The sequence below is a fragment of the Stegostoma tigrinum genome, chromosome 1, assembly GCF_030684315.1.
Source record: "Stegostoma tigrinum isolate sSteTig4 chromosome 1, sSteTig4.hap1, whole genome shotgun sequence".
NCBI classification, from domain to species: Eukaryota; Metazoa; Chordata; class Chondrichthyes; order Orectolobiformes; family Stegostomatidae; genus Stegostoma; species Stegostoma tigrinum.
This window is the reverse complement of record NC_081354.1, coordinates 134,709,115-134,726,346: the sequence shown is the minus strand read 5'-3', so window position 1 is coordinate 134,726,346 and position 17,232 is coordinate 134,709,115. Positions and strand designations below refer to the sequence as shown.

Sequence of the window (17,232 nt, the reverse complement as noted above, 5' to 3'; positions counted from 1 at the left end):
GTCTTTCCTAATCCTGTGAGCGCTTATCTTGTGGAGTAACATTGTACAAGGCATCTTACTGAATTCCTTTTAATAATTCAAATACACTAAATCTACTTGTTCCTTTTTACCTCGATTATTACTTTCTCAAAGAACTCTTGCATAGAATTATGTTGACATTGCTTAATTGTATTACATTTTCCTAAGTATGCTACTGTGACCTAATGGATATTTTTTAGTGATAGATCTTTGTCTAACTGGCCTGTAATTTTGTACTCTTTCTCCCTCCTTTCTTGATAATCAATACAGAGGATTGGTGGTGTCATGATAATGTCACTGGACCAGCACTTCAAAAGGCCCATCTGGTGTTACCTAAGAAGGAGGTTGACTGGCATCTCTCTGAGGCAGAAACTCCTCCTCAAAAGTCTCCATTAATGTGTGGCCAAAACGGCCTCAGGGTATTTAGCTTATTAATAGGTGTGATCATGACTGACTCTTTTTTACTCTTTGAGTAGAGACTTAGTGTCCTGTGGAACACGGTCCTATGTTTCTATAATCACCATCATATATTCATTTGTTTTGATTTGTGCTATCAATTCATCAGTCCTGTTGCAGACATTATATGCATTCAGGTAAAGAATCTCTGATTCTATATTTTTGCTATTTATCCCTTCATTGTACCCATTTGCATTCTTCCGTTTGTTTGTTCAAATTCGTCTTTTCACACACCGATTACCTATATTGCATTATTGGCATGTCCTTCCTTCTGAAATCTGTCCTCGTGTGAACGTCTCCCTCATTTAGCTAAAAGACCCCTTTACAGACGAGCAATGGCAAACCCCTGGTGGCTCAGTAGTTAGTCCTGCAGCCTCACAGCACCAGGGACCCAGGTTTGATTCCAGCCCGTCAGGCGACTGTCTGTGTGTAGTTTGCACATTCTCCCTGTGTCTGCATACGTTTCCTCTAGGTGCTCTGGTTTCCTCCCACAGTCCAACCATGTGCAGGTTAGGTGGATTGGCCACGTTAAATTACCCATTGTGTTCAGGGATGTATAGGTTGGGTGGACTGACCACAGGAAGGGTAAGATTACAGGGATAGGGTAGGGGTCTGGTTCTGGGTAGGATGCTCTTCGGAGAGGCAGTGTGGACTTAATGGGCCGAATGACCTGTTTCCACACTGTAGTGATTCTATGATTTAAAGAGTGCATGGATGAACTGCAAAAACTATTCACTATTGTCTGGCACAAATATAAAATAGGTAAGATGGCCCAGTTATGGTTAACAGGAGAAATTAGAAATGGTATTCTGTGCAATTAAGTGACATACAAATTGGTCTAAAAGAACAACACACCTGAAGATTGTGAGCAGTTCAGATTTCAGCAAAGCAGGACAAAAGGATTGATTAATAGGGGGGAAAATAGAGTATGAGCTTAATTCTGTAGGGAGCATACAAACTGATTATAAAAGCTTCTGTAGGTCCGTGAATTGAAAAAGATTAGTGAAGACAAATGGAGGTCCCTTACAATCTGAAACAGGAGAAGTTATAATGGAGAACAAAGAGATAGCAGACAAATTAAATACATATTTAGTTCAGTCGTCACAAAAGAGGACACAGATAATGTCTCAAAAATATGCTGAAACACATGGTCTAGTGGGAGACAGGAACTGAAGGAAATCAGTATTAGTTGGGAAATGGTGTTGAGGAAATTGATGGGATCAAAGGCTGAAAAATCCCCAGGGCCCAATAATCTACATCCCAGAGTAATTGAGGAAGTGGTCCAAGAAATAGTGGATGCATCTTTCAAGATTCTATAGACTCTGAATCTAAGGATTGGAAGGTAGGTAATGTAACCACACTATTTTAAAGGGAGGTACAGAGAAAACAGGAAATTTTAAACCAGTTAGCCTGACATTGGGAGTAGGAAAATGCTAGAGGCCATGATAAAAGATTTAATGGCAGAGCACTTGGAAAACAGTGACTGAATTGGACACAGTCAGCATGGACTTAGAAATCATAAATCATGCTTGAAAAATCTATTAGAATTTTTCGAGACCATAACTCATGGAGTTGATAAGAGGGAACGTGGTTTATTTGGACTTTCAAAAAGTGTTAAGTAAGGTCCGACAGAAGAGACTAGCATGTAAAATTAAAGCGCATGGGATTAGGGGTAGTATTCTGACATGGATAGAGAACTGAGTAAGGGTCATTGGACCCGAGACGTTAACTCTGATTTTTTCTTCGCAGACACTGCCAGACCTGCTGAGCTTTTCCAGCCACTTCTGTTTTTGCTCTGATTTGCAGCATCTGCTGTTTCTTTGGTTTTTATTATGGATAGAGCACTGGCTGGCAGACAGGAAACAAAGAATAAGAATAAGTGGCTTATTTTTCTGACCAGTAGGTAGTGACTAGTTGGATTTAGATGAGGAAAATAAATGTAATGTTTTCCAAGTTTGCGGACAACGCAGAGCTGGGTGGGAGGGTGATATGTGAGGTGGATGTAGACAGCCTCTGTGATTTGGACAAGTTTAGTGAGTGGTAGATGCTTGACAGATGAAGTATAATGTGGATAAGTGAGAGGTTGTCTACTCTGGTAGGAAAAACATGAAGTCAGCTGATTATCTGAAAGGTGATAGATTGGGAGAGGGGAGTGTGCAGCAGGACGTGAGGGTCCTCCTACACCAGTTGCTGAAGGTAAGCATGCAGGTGCAGCAGGCAGTGAAGAAGGCAGATGGTATATTGGCCTTCATTGTGAGAGGATTTGACTACCGGAGCAGGGATGTCTTCCTGCAATTTACAGGACATCAGTGAGAACACACCTGAAGTATTGTGTATAATTTTAATCTCTTTATCTGAGGATGTTCAGACTGTGGAGGGAGCACAACAAAGGTTTATGAGACTGATTGCTTGGTTGGCTGGTCCGACACTTAGGGAGAGATTGGATTGTATGGGACTATATTCACTGGAGTTTAGAAGAATGAGGAGATAATCTTAGAGAAATGTCTAAAATTCAAACAGGACTAGACCGGATAAATGCAGGAAGGATGTTTCCAATGTCTGAGGAATCCAGAATCTGAGGTCACAGTCTATGGATCCCAAGTAGGAATGGGGTGAGGAGAAATTTCTTCACCCCATAGAGTGGTGAGCATGTGGAATTCTCTGTCAAAGAAAGTGGTTGTGGCCAAAACATTGAATGTTTTCAAGAAGAAGTTAGATATAGTTATTAAGTCTAAAAGGATTAAAAGAAATAGGAAGAAAGCAGGCTCAAAGGGCTGAATGGCCTACTCCTGTTCCTGTTTTCTCTTCTTCTGTATTTCTACATCTACAGTTTGCTAGTGCCGGTACAGTTCAGTTGAAGGCTGTTGTACACGTATTTATTGTGTGTTTTATTACGAGTTACACATGTAGACTTGTGATTTCAGGTTAAGGTGAATTAGGGATTATTCAATTTTAGTTCCATTTATTATGCCTATGTGTACTTACAAGTAATGTTTGAACCATCTGAGATGCTTCTGAGAAGCAACAAATCCCTAAAATCGTTCTGGAGATAATCTCTTAAACGGAGAATCATGCCCTGAATACAATATGGCTTTTCTTTTCATTTCAGAAGTCTGTAAGCAGAGGAAGGCTGAACCTGGAGGCTGAAAAAAAAACATGGTCTGCAGTGTTCAACCAAAGAATTCAGTTTTGTTTGTTTGGAGAGAGAAGTAGTGTACTCTAGAGAACTGGCTCAGGCCAAAAGAGAAGTGCAGCTCTTGAACAGACACCAAGAGAGTGGTATCTATTGTGACTGCAAGGTTTTGGTTTTAAAATCATAAGGAAGGGCGAAGAGAGCTGAGACGTGTACTGACATAACCAGAAGAAGTGAAACTGCCTTCCAGAGTATGAGTATGTTTAAATGCCTTTGTAGTTAAAGCTAGCTAAAGAAAGATTAAGCTTGGATTGAATTTAAGGAAGAAACTTGTAGTGTTGACAACACTGCCTGTATATTCTGAAGAGCGGCACTCACTGTCAGATTGCCTCTCCACTCCTTTTTTTATCCCCATAAGGACTGAAATCTGCTTTCCGGTCTAGCAATTCTGATGCCACCTGCTTTAGAAATGTGCAGCATTCCTGAAATTAAACAGGTCCTTTTCTTTAAAGCAGGGGAGAGTGTTTGAAATGTCCAGCAGCAAAACGAGCCATTTTGACAGCTGCAATGAAGGAGTAGTCATAGAGGTAAGGGTGAGGTTAGTGTGGCAGCTGGTTAAAGGGGTAGGGTGCCAACTCGCAGCGGCCATTCCAAAGGTAGCTCATGCCAATTGGCTTGTTAACCAAAGAAGGAGTCAGGCCATTTGTGTATCTATGGCATTTGTAATGAAGAGCTTTGTTTGATTTTGGTCTGGATCAGTGAATAGTTGAATCGTGACTGAGGGTAGAATAATGGAACAAAAGGATGTAAAAGTGCTCTTTTCGGGACTATAAATCAAGCATTTAATGTGACCATCCTGTGGAAGTAGATTTTATCATAGATAAAAATTTGGCTTTTGAAGGTTTGGCTATGTTTGCACCATGGTTCAAGTTTAGGGCAGTCTCAAGGTTAATAGGCATAAATGTGGCACTGTGTTTCCACTAGAGCCGAAAGTGCGAAACTTCACCAAATTACCAATGTCACTCCTTTGAGCAGCATTAAATTGCTTTACCTAAATTATGTTGAATACCTCATGGTCTATATCCAACATTTTCAATATGAGACATTCTTCACAAGCTGTTGTTTTCTGTAGCAGATTCTGGTATTACATTGAGAAGTACACCTCCAGCTATTTTTCAAACATTGTTTTGTAAATGTATGCCATTGTCTTTCTTGCCAAAGCCTGAATATCTGTTAAACAATAAAACCTGATATTCAGAAAAATGTTCCATCATTTTCTTTCCTACCATTTTATTTCCAGAATAGCTAAGAATTAAATAAGCTGCATTATTAATGAGGGAATGAATTTTAAACAGCAATAAATGAGCAACTTGGGCCAAATCAAATCCCTAAAAATTATGAAGTGCCCTTTTACATTACATTTTTATGCTAGGTAACAAATGAGTTCAATAACTCTGAATGTTTGGATAAACAATGTGTTATTTTCAATCCTATTTATCAGCTCACAGGCAACATATCTTTCAAATCTTGAAACTGAATCGCTTTCACACTTTGAAGGGAAGCCTTAAAAATGATTTTTTTTCATTATGGCTATTTACAGCTATGATATGAATGGTAATTACAGCATGAAAGAAATTGCTTTTAAAAGACTGGAAGCCTTCTCTGTGGCTCTGGCTGTTTACGTTGTATTATATCATTCAGTTCAGATTCATCCAGAGTAAGTGAGCTCCTGCCTTGGGTCAAACACAAACAAAAGAGTTGAATTCCAGAGTTGAGATGAGAGTGGCTGCTCTTGACATGCTGCAGCATTTGACTGATGGTGGCATCAATAAACCATAGCAAAGCCTCAGTGCCTTTGCTACCCTTAATGCTTCTTCCAAATGTGGTCAACACGGAGAACATCTGATTCCAGTTGAAGGGGGTAAGAAGCTGCTCTAGATGATAATAACCCAGAAATTGCCTTGCCATATTTTGATTTGGCATGATAAGATCTCACAAAATGAAAGCCATTGTTAAGTTTTTGCAGGGCCACTAGCTCTGACCACGTACTACAGCCTCTGGCAGGAACAGACATACCCAGAGATGGCTGTGGAAGAGTTTGGAACATTTCTGAAGATGTGCTGACAATATCAGGCCTGCTGCTTGACTGGTCTGTAGGAGAGCTGTCATAGTTTTGGCAGATGTTCCCGGATGTTAGTGAGGACAACTGCAGGGTGAGCCTTCGTCATTTCTGGTGATCAGATCAAAATTAGATGGTATGATTTGATTCATTGTTATTTTGTTTACTAGTTTGATTACACTTCAGTTCCTCGCTTCACCAATTTGGAATGCAGTAGAGAATCAGTTGTGTGTTGCGGATCTGGAGTCCTGAGTAGGCTATACCAGGCAAGAATGACAGATTTTCTTCCCTGAAAGGACATTGTTGTACCAATGTTTTTATTACCACAGTCCGATATTGTGGTGAGCATGAGTACTGATACAAATGTGTTGGTACTGATATATTGCTTGAATATTAATTTCCCCAGTTTTCAATTATGGGAGTTAAACTCATATTCCCAATGTATTAGCCTTGGGCACTGGATTAAAAATCCAATGCTGTCACAGTTATATGATCATTCTCAAAATCAGTTGTTTCAGTGTTGCCATCCCAACTGAAATAGTTAAGCCTGTTTAGAGATCAGATATCATTCCTAATCAGTATGTTCTGCATGAGACAATAAACTTACTAACTTCATATCACAATGGTCATGACTTCCAAGCCAAGAACTATTTTGCCACATTTTTCCTAGCTTTGAAAATATCCATGGTTTATCGTTTGTTTTATTTACTCCCATTAGGTTTAATAAGCTCACGCTCCAAGCTGGACCAAATGACGTTGCACAAAAATGATAGTGGCCTTTCCATTGTTACCAGAAAGAAAGCTGTTTCTACTGAAAATATTACAGTGTCAACTTTGGCATCATCTCCCCTACCTTCCCCATCTCCATCGTGCGAATCAGGTTAGTTGACGGTGTTAACAACAATTGCACAGGTCTGCAGAGCTGCTTAGAAAATTGATTTAAAACTCAGCGTTATTATTTGGATTCTTGCAAACTAAATTGTGGCTCCTTCCATTTGCTGACTTGTGAATTAATCAGACATTGTTGGTCAACTTTAGTGAATGGAAGCCGAGCTTTATTCATTGTAACTTATGGTTATTTATGCAACAACAGAATTAAAACTTGCATTAGAAATTTGTGTCTGGCTTCGAACAAAACTTATAAATGAACCAACTTGACTGTACGTATACATTTTCGTAATAGTTCAGGGATTAAATCCAATTGTATTATTCTTTAAGAAATGATTGGCAACACTGGTAATAGAGCCTCCATCCTATTTTTCTAGTGACAAATAGAGCCATAACAATGCTAAGTCAATCTGTAGCCTAGACACTCCAACCGTCTGCTAAATTCCCATGTATTCCATGAAGCTATTAATCATTTCAGTGAATATTTGTATCTATAGTTTGATGTCCAGTGACTAAAAGGTGTTAGTTCCTTATTGAATGACTTCATTGACTCAGCTGATTCTGTTAGAAGCCTGGTCCACATATGCATTGACCGATTCAGGACATTGTCATCAATTTGGTTGATTGAGTGTTAAATAACCAGAAGGGCTGAACAGTCTCAGCTACACTGACATCACTGATGTTGGTATAGTTAATTGGCAAATCCCTTTTTATTGAAAGTTTCTGCCATTGACATAACCCCTTTCATGAGTCCAGAACACTGAAAAACAATTTTAAGCAACAACATTCTTTTGAAGCATGGTCACTGTTTTAACATGAGAAAACATAGCAGCCAACTTCTGTGCAGTAAAGTTGATACAGAGCACCGTGTGATAAATAACCAGGAAATCTGGTATTGTGATTTTGAAACATGGTATAAATGTTGTCCAGGACAGCAAAGAATACTCTTGCTCTTCTTTGAATTGTGGCATGGCATTTATCCACAGGTGAAAGGCTTCATGTAAAAAATTAAAATCTTCAACCAGTTCAGCATCCCCTCCTTCTGCATTGCAGTGTCAGACTAACTAACAGCAAGTGAGTCAATGGATCAGATAGCCTCAGAGTTGAGAAGATTCCATGGTCCTATAACAACAATGGCTGGGACCAAGATGCAGAAATCCTAACCCAATTTCCAACAGATTTTAGTTTTGCCAGCAGGGGAATTGGCTGGAGGTAATTGCACAGGAGAGAAACTCGAACACAGCTGGACAGTTGGAATCAAACTGCTTTAATTGGCAGTTCTTCAAGATATGTTAGTTAGAATTAGTTTTTATTGGTAAAAGTTCAATAGACATCTTTGTTGACATTTTTCAAGGACTGGAATTATGACATTATGAAGGATTGGCAGAGTTTAAAATGGTAAAATTATTTCAAAAGTTCACAGTTGGAATGAAAGTTTAAACGTACATTTGAAGTACTAGATGCCTTTGACATGGACTGTGAAAAGATTGTTTGTCTTTATAAGGGATTAATCATTTGTAGACATTTAAAATCTTTCAATGGGTTTCATTAATTGGAGATTTTCCACTATCTAATTGAGATTTTATGGTATTGTGGTAGCATGCTTACCTCTGAGGCAGAATATCCAACGTTTAAGTTCCATTCCGGGACTTGTTGCCCATGGAAGATGGCAAAACAGGTTATCAGCCTTTAGATCCTTCAGATAATGTCACAGCCAATAGTATCTTAGGCAGCTGTCCTGGAGAACTCATACCAAATGTTATGATGCCAGCTGGATTACTGGACAGTTCAAGTCCCAGAAGGAAATTTGTCTTGACACATCATAAGTTTATTTTTTTTAGCTAGTTAATGTAATGCTTAGTCACATGATTCATACAAGTAACACATTTTCTCTACCTGTCATAAACTCACCAGTACAAACATTTTATCCATTAACAATACAAGGGTTTGTTCAAGCCGAAGAACGTGATTATAATTACGTGCTTTCTTAGCTTTAATGTTATTAGATCACTGCTCCAGAATGACTTTCTAACCTTTTAAAAATAACTTTCATGGAACTGGCCAAGCTCTCTATGCCCCTATTTTAAATCCAAAAGCTACAGTGATATGTACATATTACACACTTTCCATCAAGCAACCTACCGTAACTGTGGACCATCCAATTGAGGTCCGTTGCCTTACTTTCAGAACTAAAGATGAGAATAAAGGTAAATATTGCGTATGAGGCTGAGCTTATATTTTTGCATCTCCATCTGGCTTTTGGGTCATGCACCTGGTGTAGACTGGGTAATTGCCTATGGAGGTGACATGGGAATACAAAAAAGAGAAAAAAGATTTATAAAGGCCAATGAAAGCGGGGTGGGAAATGAGCAGTGAGAGCTATATAAAGTCCTAGAGAACCATGTCATGCCTTCTGACAAGCCTGCCTTAGTACTCTTTCGACCCAGGATCTACTCATGAGGTCAGTTACTCTGAATCAATCACACCACACCTCTCCGGAGCAAGCATTGGGTCTGACAGGACCCTTTAAGCTGAGGCACGTGTGCTGAATCATGGTTTCCTGCAAATCTAGCCTAATGTGTCCATTTTAAACATGGACTTAAGAATTTATACTGGAAAAACTGATAGAGCATGCACATAGACATGTGTTTTTGAAAAAAAACCCATCAGTATCAAATGAAAATTACACATAATTACAGAATAAAGGAAAATATTAAATAGGAACTAAATAGTCTTTACGCATCTTAGTTCAATTGTTCTTATCCTTTGCTGCAAGACTTGATTATCGATTTAACTGCATAATGACAGTTTGACATTTAATTATTTCCCATGTTTAAAAATGTTCCCATGGCAGTCCATTCCTTCACTTAAGACTTTGTTCATAATGCCCCCATTTCCCCAAGTAGAATAACAAGAACACACTTTCGCCTTCAGGACGAGAGTTCAGTTTTCTCGAGACCTGTTTACATCTGTTTACCACAAGACTATGAAAGGGACTTTCGTATTAATTAGAGTGATCCAGTCTGAGCTGCATCTCTACATCCCATATGTTGGGGTAATGAACAAAAAACATAAGAAGTTGCCTTAATGAGAGAATGGAAGTTTTCTGAGAATTTCCTGTCAATAATAAGGGGTCCTTTGAAAGTCCTTGTTTTTTAAGCAAAACTTTTTTTTTGTGGGAGGAAAGAGATCTACAAATGAACCCAGCTGTTCGGTTAAACTTGGAATAAAGTTGGTGGGAATCTATGAAAGCATACTGAGCCTTTAATAATGATAGTAATTAGGCAAGACTGAAACATGACCTGTTTTGCAGTAAAATGACTGCATTCCTATATTTTTTAAGTGATTCATGTTTTCAAGCAGTTCTTATTACATTTAGGAAGGATTGTTTTAATTATCAATGTTTAAAAAAAGTCACTAATTCTTTACAGGTCTTTTTGCAAATGTTAACAAATGAAAATCGTTTTCCTTTGGTTTCTAAAGGTCTATGAATCACCCTCACTCTGCCCACAGCCAGTGCTACAGACATAGAAATGGAGCATTGTTATGTGACAGTGCTGCTAATTTATTTCACATTGGGCAGCAAGGAGAACATATTGTGCATTGCGGGCACATGAAATAGTGCCATCACTTTGACCCTTCTAATCAAAAAGTCACTGCACCGCCTTTTGCATACTTACAAACAAATTCCACAATTAAATACAAATATTTGAGTTTAAATTCATACAAATGCAATTTGTGAGAACATAAAATAAACATGAATAAGAAAATACCTTTAAAGCTTTCAGTAGCCCAACTCTCCTATTAAGTTGGATTTTGAATGGCTGCGATGTTTTGACATTCAACATACCTGTCTGGCAGATTTGAAACCTTTATCATACATTTGTTTACAGAAGTGTGAACCTGTTTTGGTAAATTTGCACTCCACTAATTCAAATATATTTTCTAAAACCTGTTAACATGTCTTCCTTCCTTACTTTGAAGCCTTACACCGTGACTATCCTGTCAATACCAAAACTTCTTTCGCTACAAGTGGCATTTGTCTGACTCCATAGCTTAACTTCTACAGAATGTATACTTCTGCAATTCTCCTCATGAAGACGGATCAACATTTGAAAAAGCTTTCCACTTAAATTTGTAGATGAGATCCAAATCTTGAACTCATTTATTTTTTAAATGAGGTATTGATATGAAGGGACTATGGGGCTTTCTGTGTGGAGGAATTAATGCAATTAGAATGGCTTTACTCATCTGTAATAAATATTGAGTTTTTTTTTGCTTGTCCTCTTCATGTGAACATTGAGAGATACATTTGCCCAGTGCAAAGCACATTAGTGAGCAACAGTTGAAACTTCTCGAAGGGCGTCACAATTTTAAAGGCATAATTCTTCACGTTCTTACTCCCATAGGCTGGATTTTATAACCTCCTGCCAGTTAAGTTCTTCAGACAGGTGGGATGTAAAATGTGTTGAGCCTGTTGAGTCTCTTATGTTACCGATCATGGTCTACTTAAGCCTCTCAGAATCCCTCCATTGTAATAATACAGTGAGAAGTGAAAGGAAGGCAAGAGGGAGAAGCCACTTCTTAACAAATTTGCCAGGAATTTGGGAAGGAAATGGGGAATACCGTTTGAAGTTCCTTATGTGGATTGGGGAACACAAACTCCCTCGACCACTTCCTCACCTGGCCTGCAAAACCAACCACACCCCTCCAACTCCAACATGCTCTTCTCCCTCCCTAAGCTCCTAGTGGACATGCTTTTTCAACCTGGCTCCTCCTACGATCTTGGCATTACACACTACTGAGCCACGATACCAGAGATGCTGCTGGAGCTATAGCCATGTTGATAGGCTGGTAGTTCTTAAGGCAGATGTTTTTGCCACTCAGGGAAAGAGGCCCAACCCTCAGTTTAGGGATTACATAGCCCAGTTCTTGCAGCAGGATGACCTTATTTAACATTGGTTGGTTTTCCTCGATTGTGGGGTGGCCAAGAACTATATTCATACTCCCCAGACACCTCCCCCCCCCCAGCCCTGCATTAAATACAGCTCTACCATCACCAACATTCACTGACTCCTACAGGCTAGTTATTTGTTAATATTGCAAGAGAGATGATTCACTTTTGCTTAACATGGAAAATGTGAATAGTTAATGCCTTCAAAATTCCCGCACTTTGTACGGTATATGATTGTGCATCTGAAGCTGTCACATTATGATAACACCAGCCTCTTGGATAGTACAGTTTTTATGACTTCAAGTTCTACGTTCACAGCATTCCACAGGCGAACCTGGTTTGAAACAACACAAACTGCGTTCCATATATGATTTTACAAGTGAGAATCGTACTTGGTCAATCAAAGAAACCAATCTTAAATACCGTTCTTCCAAGCATTTATTTGATAATTTAATCTGGGATAAGGCTGGTGTAAGTGTGCATAAAAAATATGATTTTGAACCCTTCAACACGTGATGTAGACCCATAAAGAGATAACTACTGCATTAACCCTTTGCCCTTCTCTAAGCTGCTTTTCATTACGACCAGGCTTTTATGTCCTTATTCATGAGGATACATTAAAACCAGTTTGTGGCAACGGAAGTTCCATGATCAAAAAAAGAAGCTTTAGCATTAGGTTGTAGAAGCTGTATTCTATTTCCTGAGTAAGTTGTCTCGCTGAGTTTTGCCATTGGTCTAAAAGGTACTTCAAATATTAAACAGTCTGTAACTTCAAAAGCATCTTTAAGCTATTTTAACATCAGTCTGGCATTGGACAGTGTATAGTTTCATGCTGTGAAGCTAATTAAGTGATCATGTACATCTGGTGATTAAAACGATTCCTTTTACTTCTCTCCATTCAGTTCAAAGTCCCAGTTCTTCACCAAGGAGAAAGCTGAAGAGGAGGGAAATTGAAGCTATTCAACGTGAAGTCAGGAAGATGTGCAATTATGATAAAATTCTCGCGACAAAAAAGAACTTGGACCATGTCAACAAGATCTTGAAAGCCAAAAGGCTGCAAAGGCAGTCCAAAACTGGCAACAATATAGTGAAAAAGAGGAGAGGCCGTCCAAGAAAGCACCCAATGCCACTAGATGATGACTTCACAGACCAGATGCCAGTCCTGGAGAAATGCGTGGATCTTCCCAGTAAAAGGAGTCTGAGGTACAGTTTAGCCCCTGAGACACTGGCCTCAGCCAATCAGGACACTGTCATGGACACAATAGAAGCTGTCATCTGCATGGTACAGCAACAGGAGCCTAAGTCAGATAAAGGCACCAAGAGAAAGCAGAAAGAAGAAGTTGAGCAGAAAGTGAAGAGACACAGGAAGGCCAAAGAAATTGAAAATGAGGCAATCACCGTAAGTTCTAAAAGGTACAACAGTTTGACCATCTCCACCACCAGCTACCAATCGACAGCCTCCAATCACTGATAACTTCCTGCACTTTAACGTTACTTGGTGAATGAGAAGGAAATGACTGAAACTCAGATGTTGGATCATTTTAAAATAATAACCATTTTCTCGCCTAAATCATTGTATGAAATGGATAGCCTTGTTCCGGCATTCATTACATTCTTTACAAATACTAGACTCTGCGCTCAGTGGCTGGTATTGTAATACATCAACTCAGTTTCACAGCTTTGTACAAACATTCCTTCTCCCTCTTAACCGCGCTCTACCACCGACCCATTATTTGCGAGTGGGCAACATGTAATGGCATATAAAAGGGTAAGTTCGTACAAGTACTTTTGGCATCCTGTTAGAAGAATGTATTAATGAAATAATCCTTGGGAAGGCAGGCAGCAATAACATTTTGCTTGCAACAGCATTTCTTATATACTGAATTTATAACCAATATGTGCTAGTCAATTAAAGAAGGAAAAAAAACAAATTAAAAATATTCTTGCCGTCATTTAGGCAATACTGTACTCACAGAGCCTTAAATGCAAAAGTGTTATCCACATAAAGCACTTTCTGCTTCAGTTCAACATATGCTGTTGGTAACTCAGCAGAAATAGAAAACAAAGTCATTAAAGGGCATTTTCAATCAATAAGTGTCCCAGGTTTATTTTATGTAGTGAAGATAAATTTTCCCACCTTGATGGACAACGCTGTCAGAAAGTAACATTGAGCAGAAAGAGGTGCAAAGCGCAGAACAGATTCAGCCTGAACTTCTTAAGGGATCAGCTGGATTTCCTATTTACACCTGTACTTTTATCACTGAGCATTTCCTTCTGAAAGCAATATTGTACAAAACAGTAAAAAGAAATTCAATCAAATTACTCTTTTAAAGATGATAATTGCATTTCAATTTTTTAAAACAAATAATAATTGATTTTCAACTCCCGCACTTGTCACTAAAATTTGAGCAATTAAGTTCACAAGTGACTTTCTGTAAAGGTAGGAATTGATGTTGTAATTTAGATCATATGAAAATGTAACATTGTGTGCCCTCCTGTATGGCCTTACAGTTTTCCAAAGTAAATAGATGTTAACAAAGATTTTAAAAAATATATATTTTCCACAACTATATAAATTTCAAGGCATGCTTATTCATGCAATACATCAATGACAGTTCTGTCAAATTACAAAATTCACTCTGAAAAAGTCCCAAATTTGTTCAAACGATTACATCAGAGTTAATTTTCGCCCTGAATGCACACAAAATATGGACCACAGAAATACTGACTTTGAGAAGATACAGAACATTATACATCAGAATTTGTAGCCAAAAGAACTGTTATCATTGGGATGGCCTGACAACAGAAATTACTTTATTTATCTGATCATCTTTGTTAACTGGTTAAAAAATCCATCCATAAGTTGTCATTCTGAATTGAGTCAATCAGTAATAATTAAGGTTCTCCTATAAAGGAATATCTTTTAACCACGTCCCAGTTAACAGTAAAAATTGTAACCCACTATTTTCCAACTATTGTATGCAAATAATCAAATACTTAATATCAAAGACTTGGCTGTTTTAATGTATCCCCAGATTTGTGATTGTCTTGTATCCTGGTAATTGTGCATTTTCTTTCTTTCTGGAGAATCTATTACCTTAAGCTTTGAAATTTCTGTATTTAATTTCCCCTTATGCAAAAAGAAATTAAGTGTTCTTATGAAGATAATCCAAAACATATTTTCAATTATTTTTCAAAACGAGTAATTGTGACTGCAGTTATAGTTAGGCAAAATGTTTATATCATGGCAGCCTTAATTCAGTCAAAACAGTAGCCTGTTGTATATAATGTAATTACACATCTTTGACCTGCATGGGTTCAAACTGTCTGAATCATCGTGTCTGTGTAATTGTCATTTTAACTGTTTTTCAAACAAGTTTAACAATTCATTTTGATGCCAAACACTTGTTTTAATTCAACTGGGGTTTGGGAATGGTGCTAATTGAAGTTGGATTGTGGGGTGGGTAGTGGGGCAGGGAATTTGTATATTCTGTGACATACAAGTTCTAAAAGTAACCCTCGCCTTTAAAATTTGATACGCGATGTCGCAAAAGCAAAACCATTAAAATGACAATGACAATTGTTTAAAGTGGACCACAGCATTAACAATGTAATCAGCATGGAGGTACAGTAAATTTTGGGTCTGATAAAGCACGGTGTAGTGCTGATGTGAAATAATGTATTGTATCATAACTAGTGAAAGGCCTGCAGGGTTGTAACACTAAAACAATACAGAGACATTGAAAGAGCTGCCAAATGTGTCTACACGGGTGTCCTAGTCAAATCCCAGTGTTTCATTTCACTCTGCTTTTTTTTAGAAAAAAGAGCAATTTCTTGCCGAAAATTGATAAGACTGCAAATGAAGTTTCAAAAATGTAACTTTAAACATGGGGCACAAGGTCCTTTTACATAGTGCTGGCTTATTTTAGTCTGTATTCATAGTGTTTTTAAACCTTTTTTAGAGTGTATTTGCATGTTATTATACTTGACTGTATGTACACATATTTTAGACAAATATTATATTTGTATTCTAATTAAACATAGAGCAAACTTGTACATTGTTGTTTGAAATGTTTTTTGTAACAGTTTTTATTCATGAAGCATTTTTGTACATTGAATAGATATGAACTGCTGTTGATTGGCGCTTATGTATTTGGCATGCTGATTGTCATGCTTCTACATATGGTTGTTGGTTTTAAAACTTTTTTTCTGAAAGAAGCTCATTGTTTTGCTGCCGAAACCAGGTTAGCAATAGAGCACTTACTGAAAAGTAATCTGTTCATATGTTATTCATTGTGTGAAAATAAAGAAACGTAATCAAAACCAACAAACCTGGATTCAGAATGTCATCTTTGTCTAAATGGCTTGACCTGCATTAGCGCGTTACGGCCTGTCATTCACACTATTTGCTTTTACATTATTGAAGAGTTGCCGCAGTTCTTGTTTGGAAGATTTCAGCCATATTTATGTATTAAATATTAACCAAGGCTCAAAGACAGAGATGAAGAGAAATTTCAGAAGGTAATGAATCTGTGAAATTCTTTACTGTTGTAGCTGGGACATTAAGTATATTCAAATCTTAGGTAATGGGGAAATGTCAGGAAGGTGGAGTTCAGAATGATCACATCAGTCATACTCTCATTGAATTGTAGAACGGGTTCGCTGGGCTCAGTGGCTTACTCTAACATGTTATGTTAAATAAAATTTACCTTCTTCTTAGAGTAATATATCATGGAAACAGACCCTGATTTACAAACCTGGACCCTGATTTTTACAAAGACAGAGTTTGCTTCCATCCTGGTGAAAATACCGCAAGAAGTTGGGAATCACAAGTCCCATTCCTCATTGTGTCACTTCTCATTTCTACCGTGGGTGGGCCATAATTCACACATGTCCTTCTGGCGGGAGCTGGCAATTTAAAATCGCAGCTGAAAATGGAGTTTGGAATCTGGTATGTGGAGGTAAGAGCAGGTCTATTTTCAGAGCATTTCTGTTTGGATAGCTGGAGAATGCCTTTCAAGACCTGCCGTACTCCTATTGATATTGTCCAAAGATCCCTTGGAGGTAGGGCTCTGGAATCCTTTGAGGACTGCCTGCTGTAATTTGAGATGATTAACTATGGAGAGGATTGTGCTTTAAAGGTGGACAATGCCCTTGGAAATGTAAAATTTGTCGAGACATGTTAAGAAGTATTTTAAAGTATAAACAAGTTGCGACCTGTCAAGACCTGTCATCAAGTATCAGCCTCAAGGGGTGTCAACCTGTCGAGTGGTGTCAACTGTCTAAAAGCAACGAAGAAGTTTGATTGTAGATTGAGAACGCCTTTCTCAATAGAGTGTAGTCGGTGAAGAAAAGTCTTCAATTATTGTTTCTTTCGGTGTGAATACTTGCGGGCATTCAATGTACTGGCATGGTCGGTGAAGGGGAAAGGGTACAGGAGGATGTAGGCACAAAGTTGGCACGGAAGTATGAGGAACCATGGGAAATGGATTGGGGGCATTAGGTTGTACAGGTGGGGCATTGGCAGTATGGAGGATGAAGATTGAAAGAAAGGTTTCTGGTTCTGCCCTTTTGAGTAGGTTAGGAATCCCTTTGGATCTAGTTGTGGAATACCTTTATGGAGGCAAAGCATCTGTCTGGGGAGGCAAAGCACCTTTTTGAGGA

The 17,232-nt window shown here is 38.3% G+C and overlaps 1 protein-coding gene across 4 annotated transcripts in view; it reads left to right on the top strand.

Moving 5' to 3' along the window:
- setbp1 (SET binding protein 1) overlaps positions 1-15,899 on the top strand; it is a 299,187-nt gene extending 283,288 nt beyond the window's left edge. For all 4 annotated transcript variants that reach the window (XM_048532659.2, XM_048532665.2, XM_048532643.2 and 1 more), the window contains exons 4-5: positions 6,445-6,606; positions 12,471-15,899. In XM_048532659.2, coding sequence (XP_048388616.2) covers positions 6,445-6,606; positions 12,471-13,039 — 731 coding nt within the window. In that variant the 3' untranslated portion in view covers positions 13,040-15,899. The remainder of the gene's footprint in view (positions 1-6,444; positions 6,607-12,470) is intronic.
- The last annotated feature ends 1,333 nt before the right edge of the window (positions 15,900-17,232 follow it).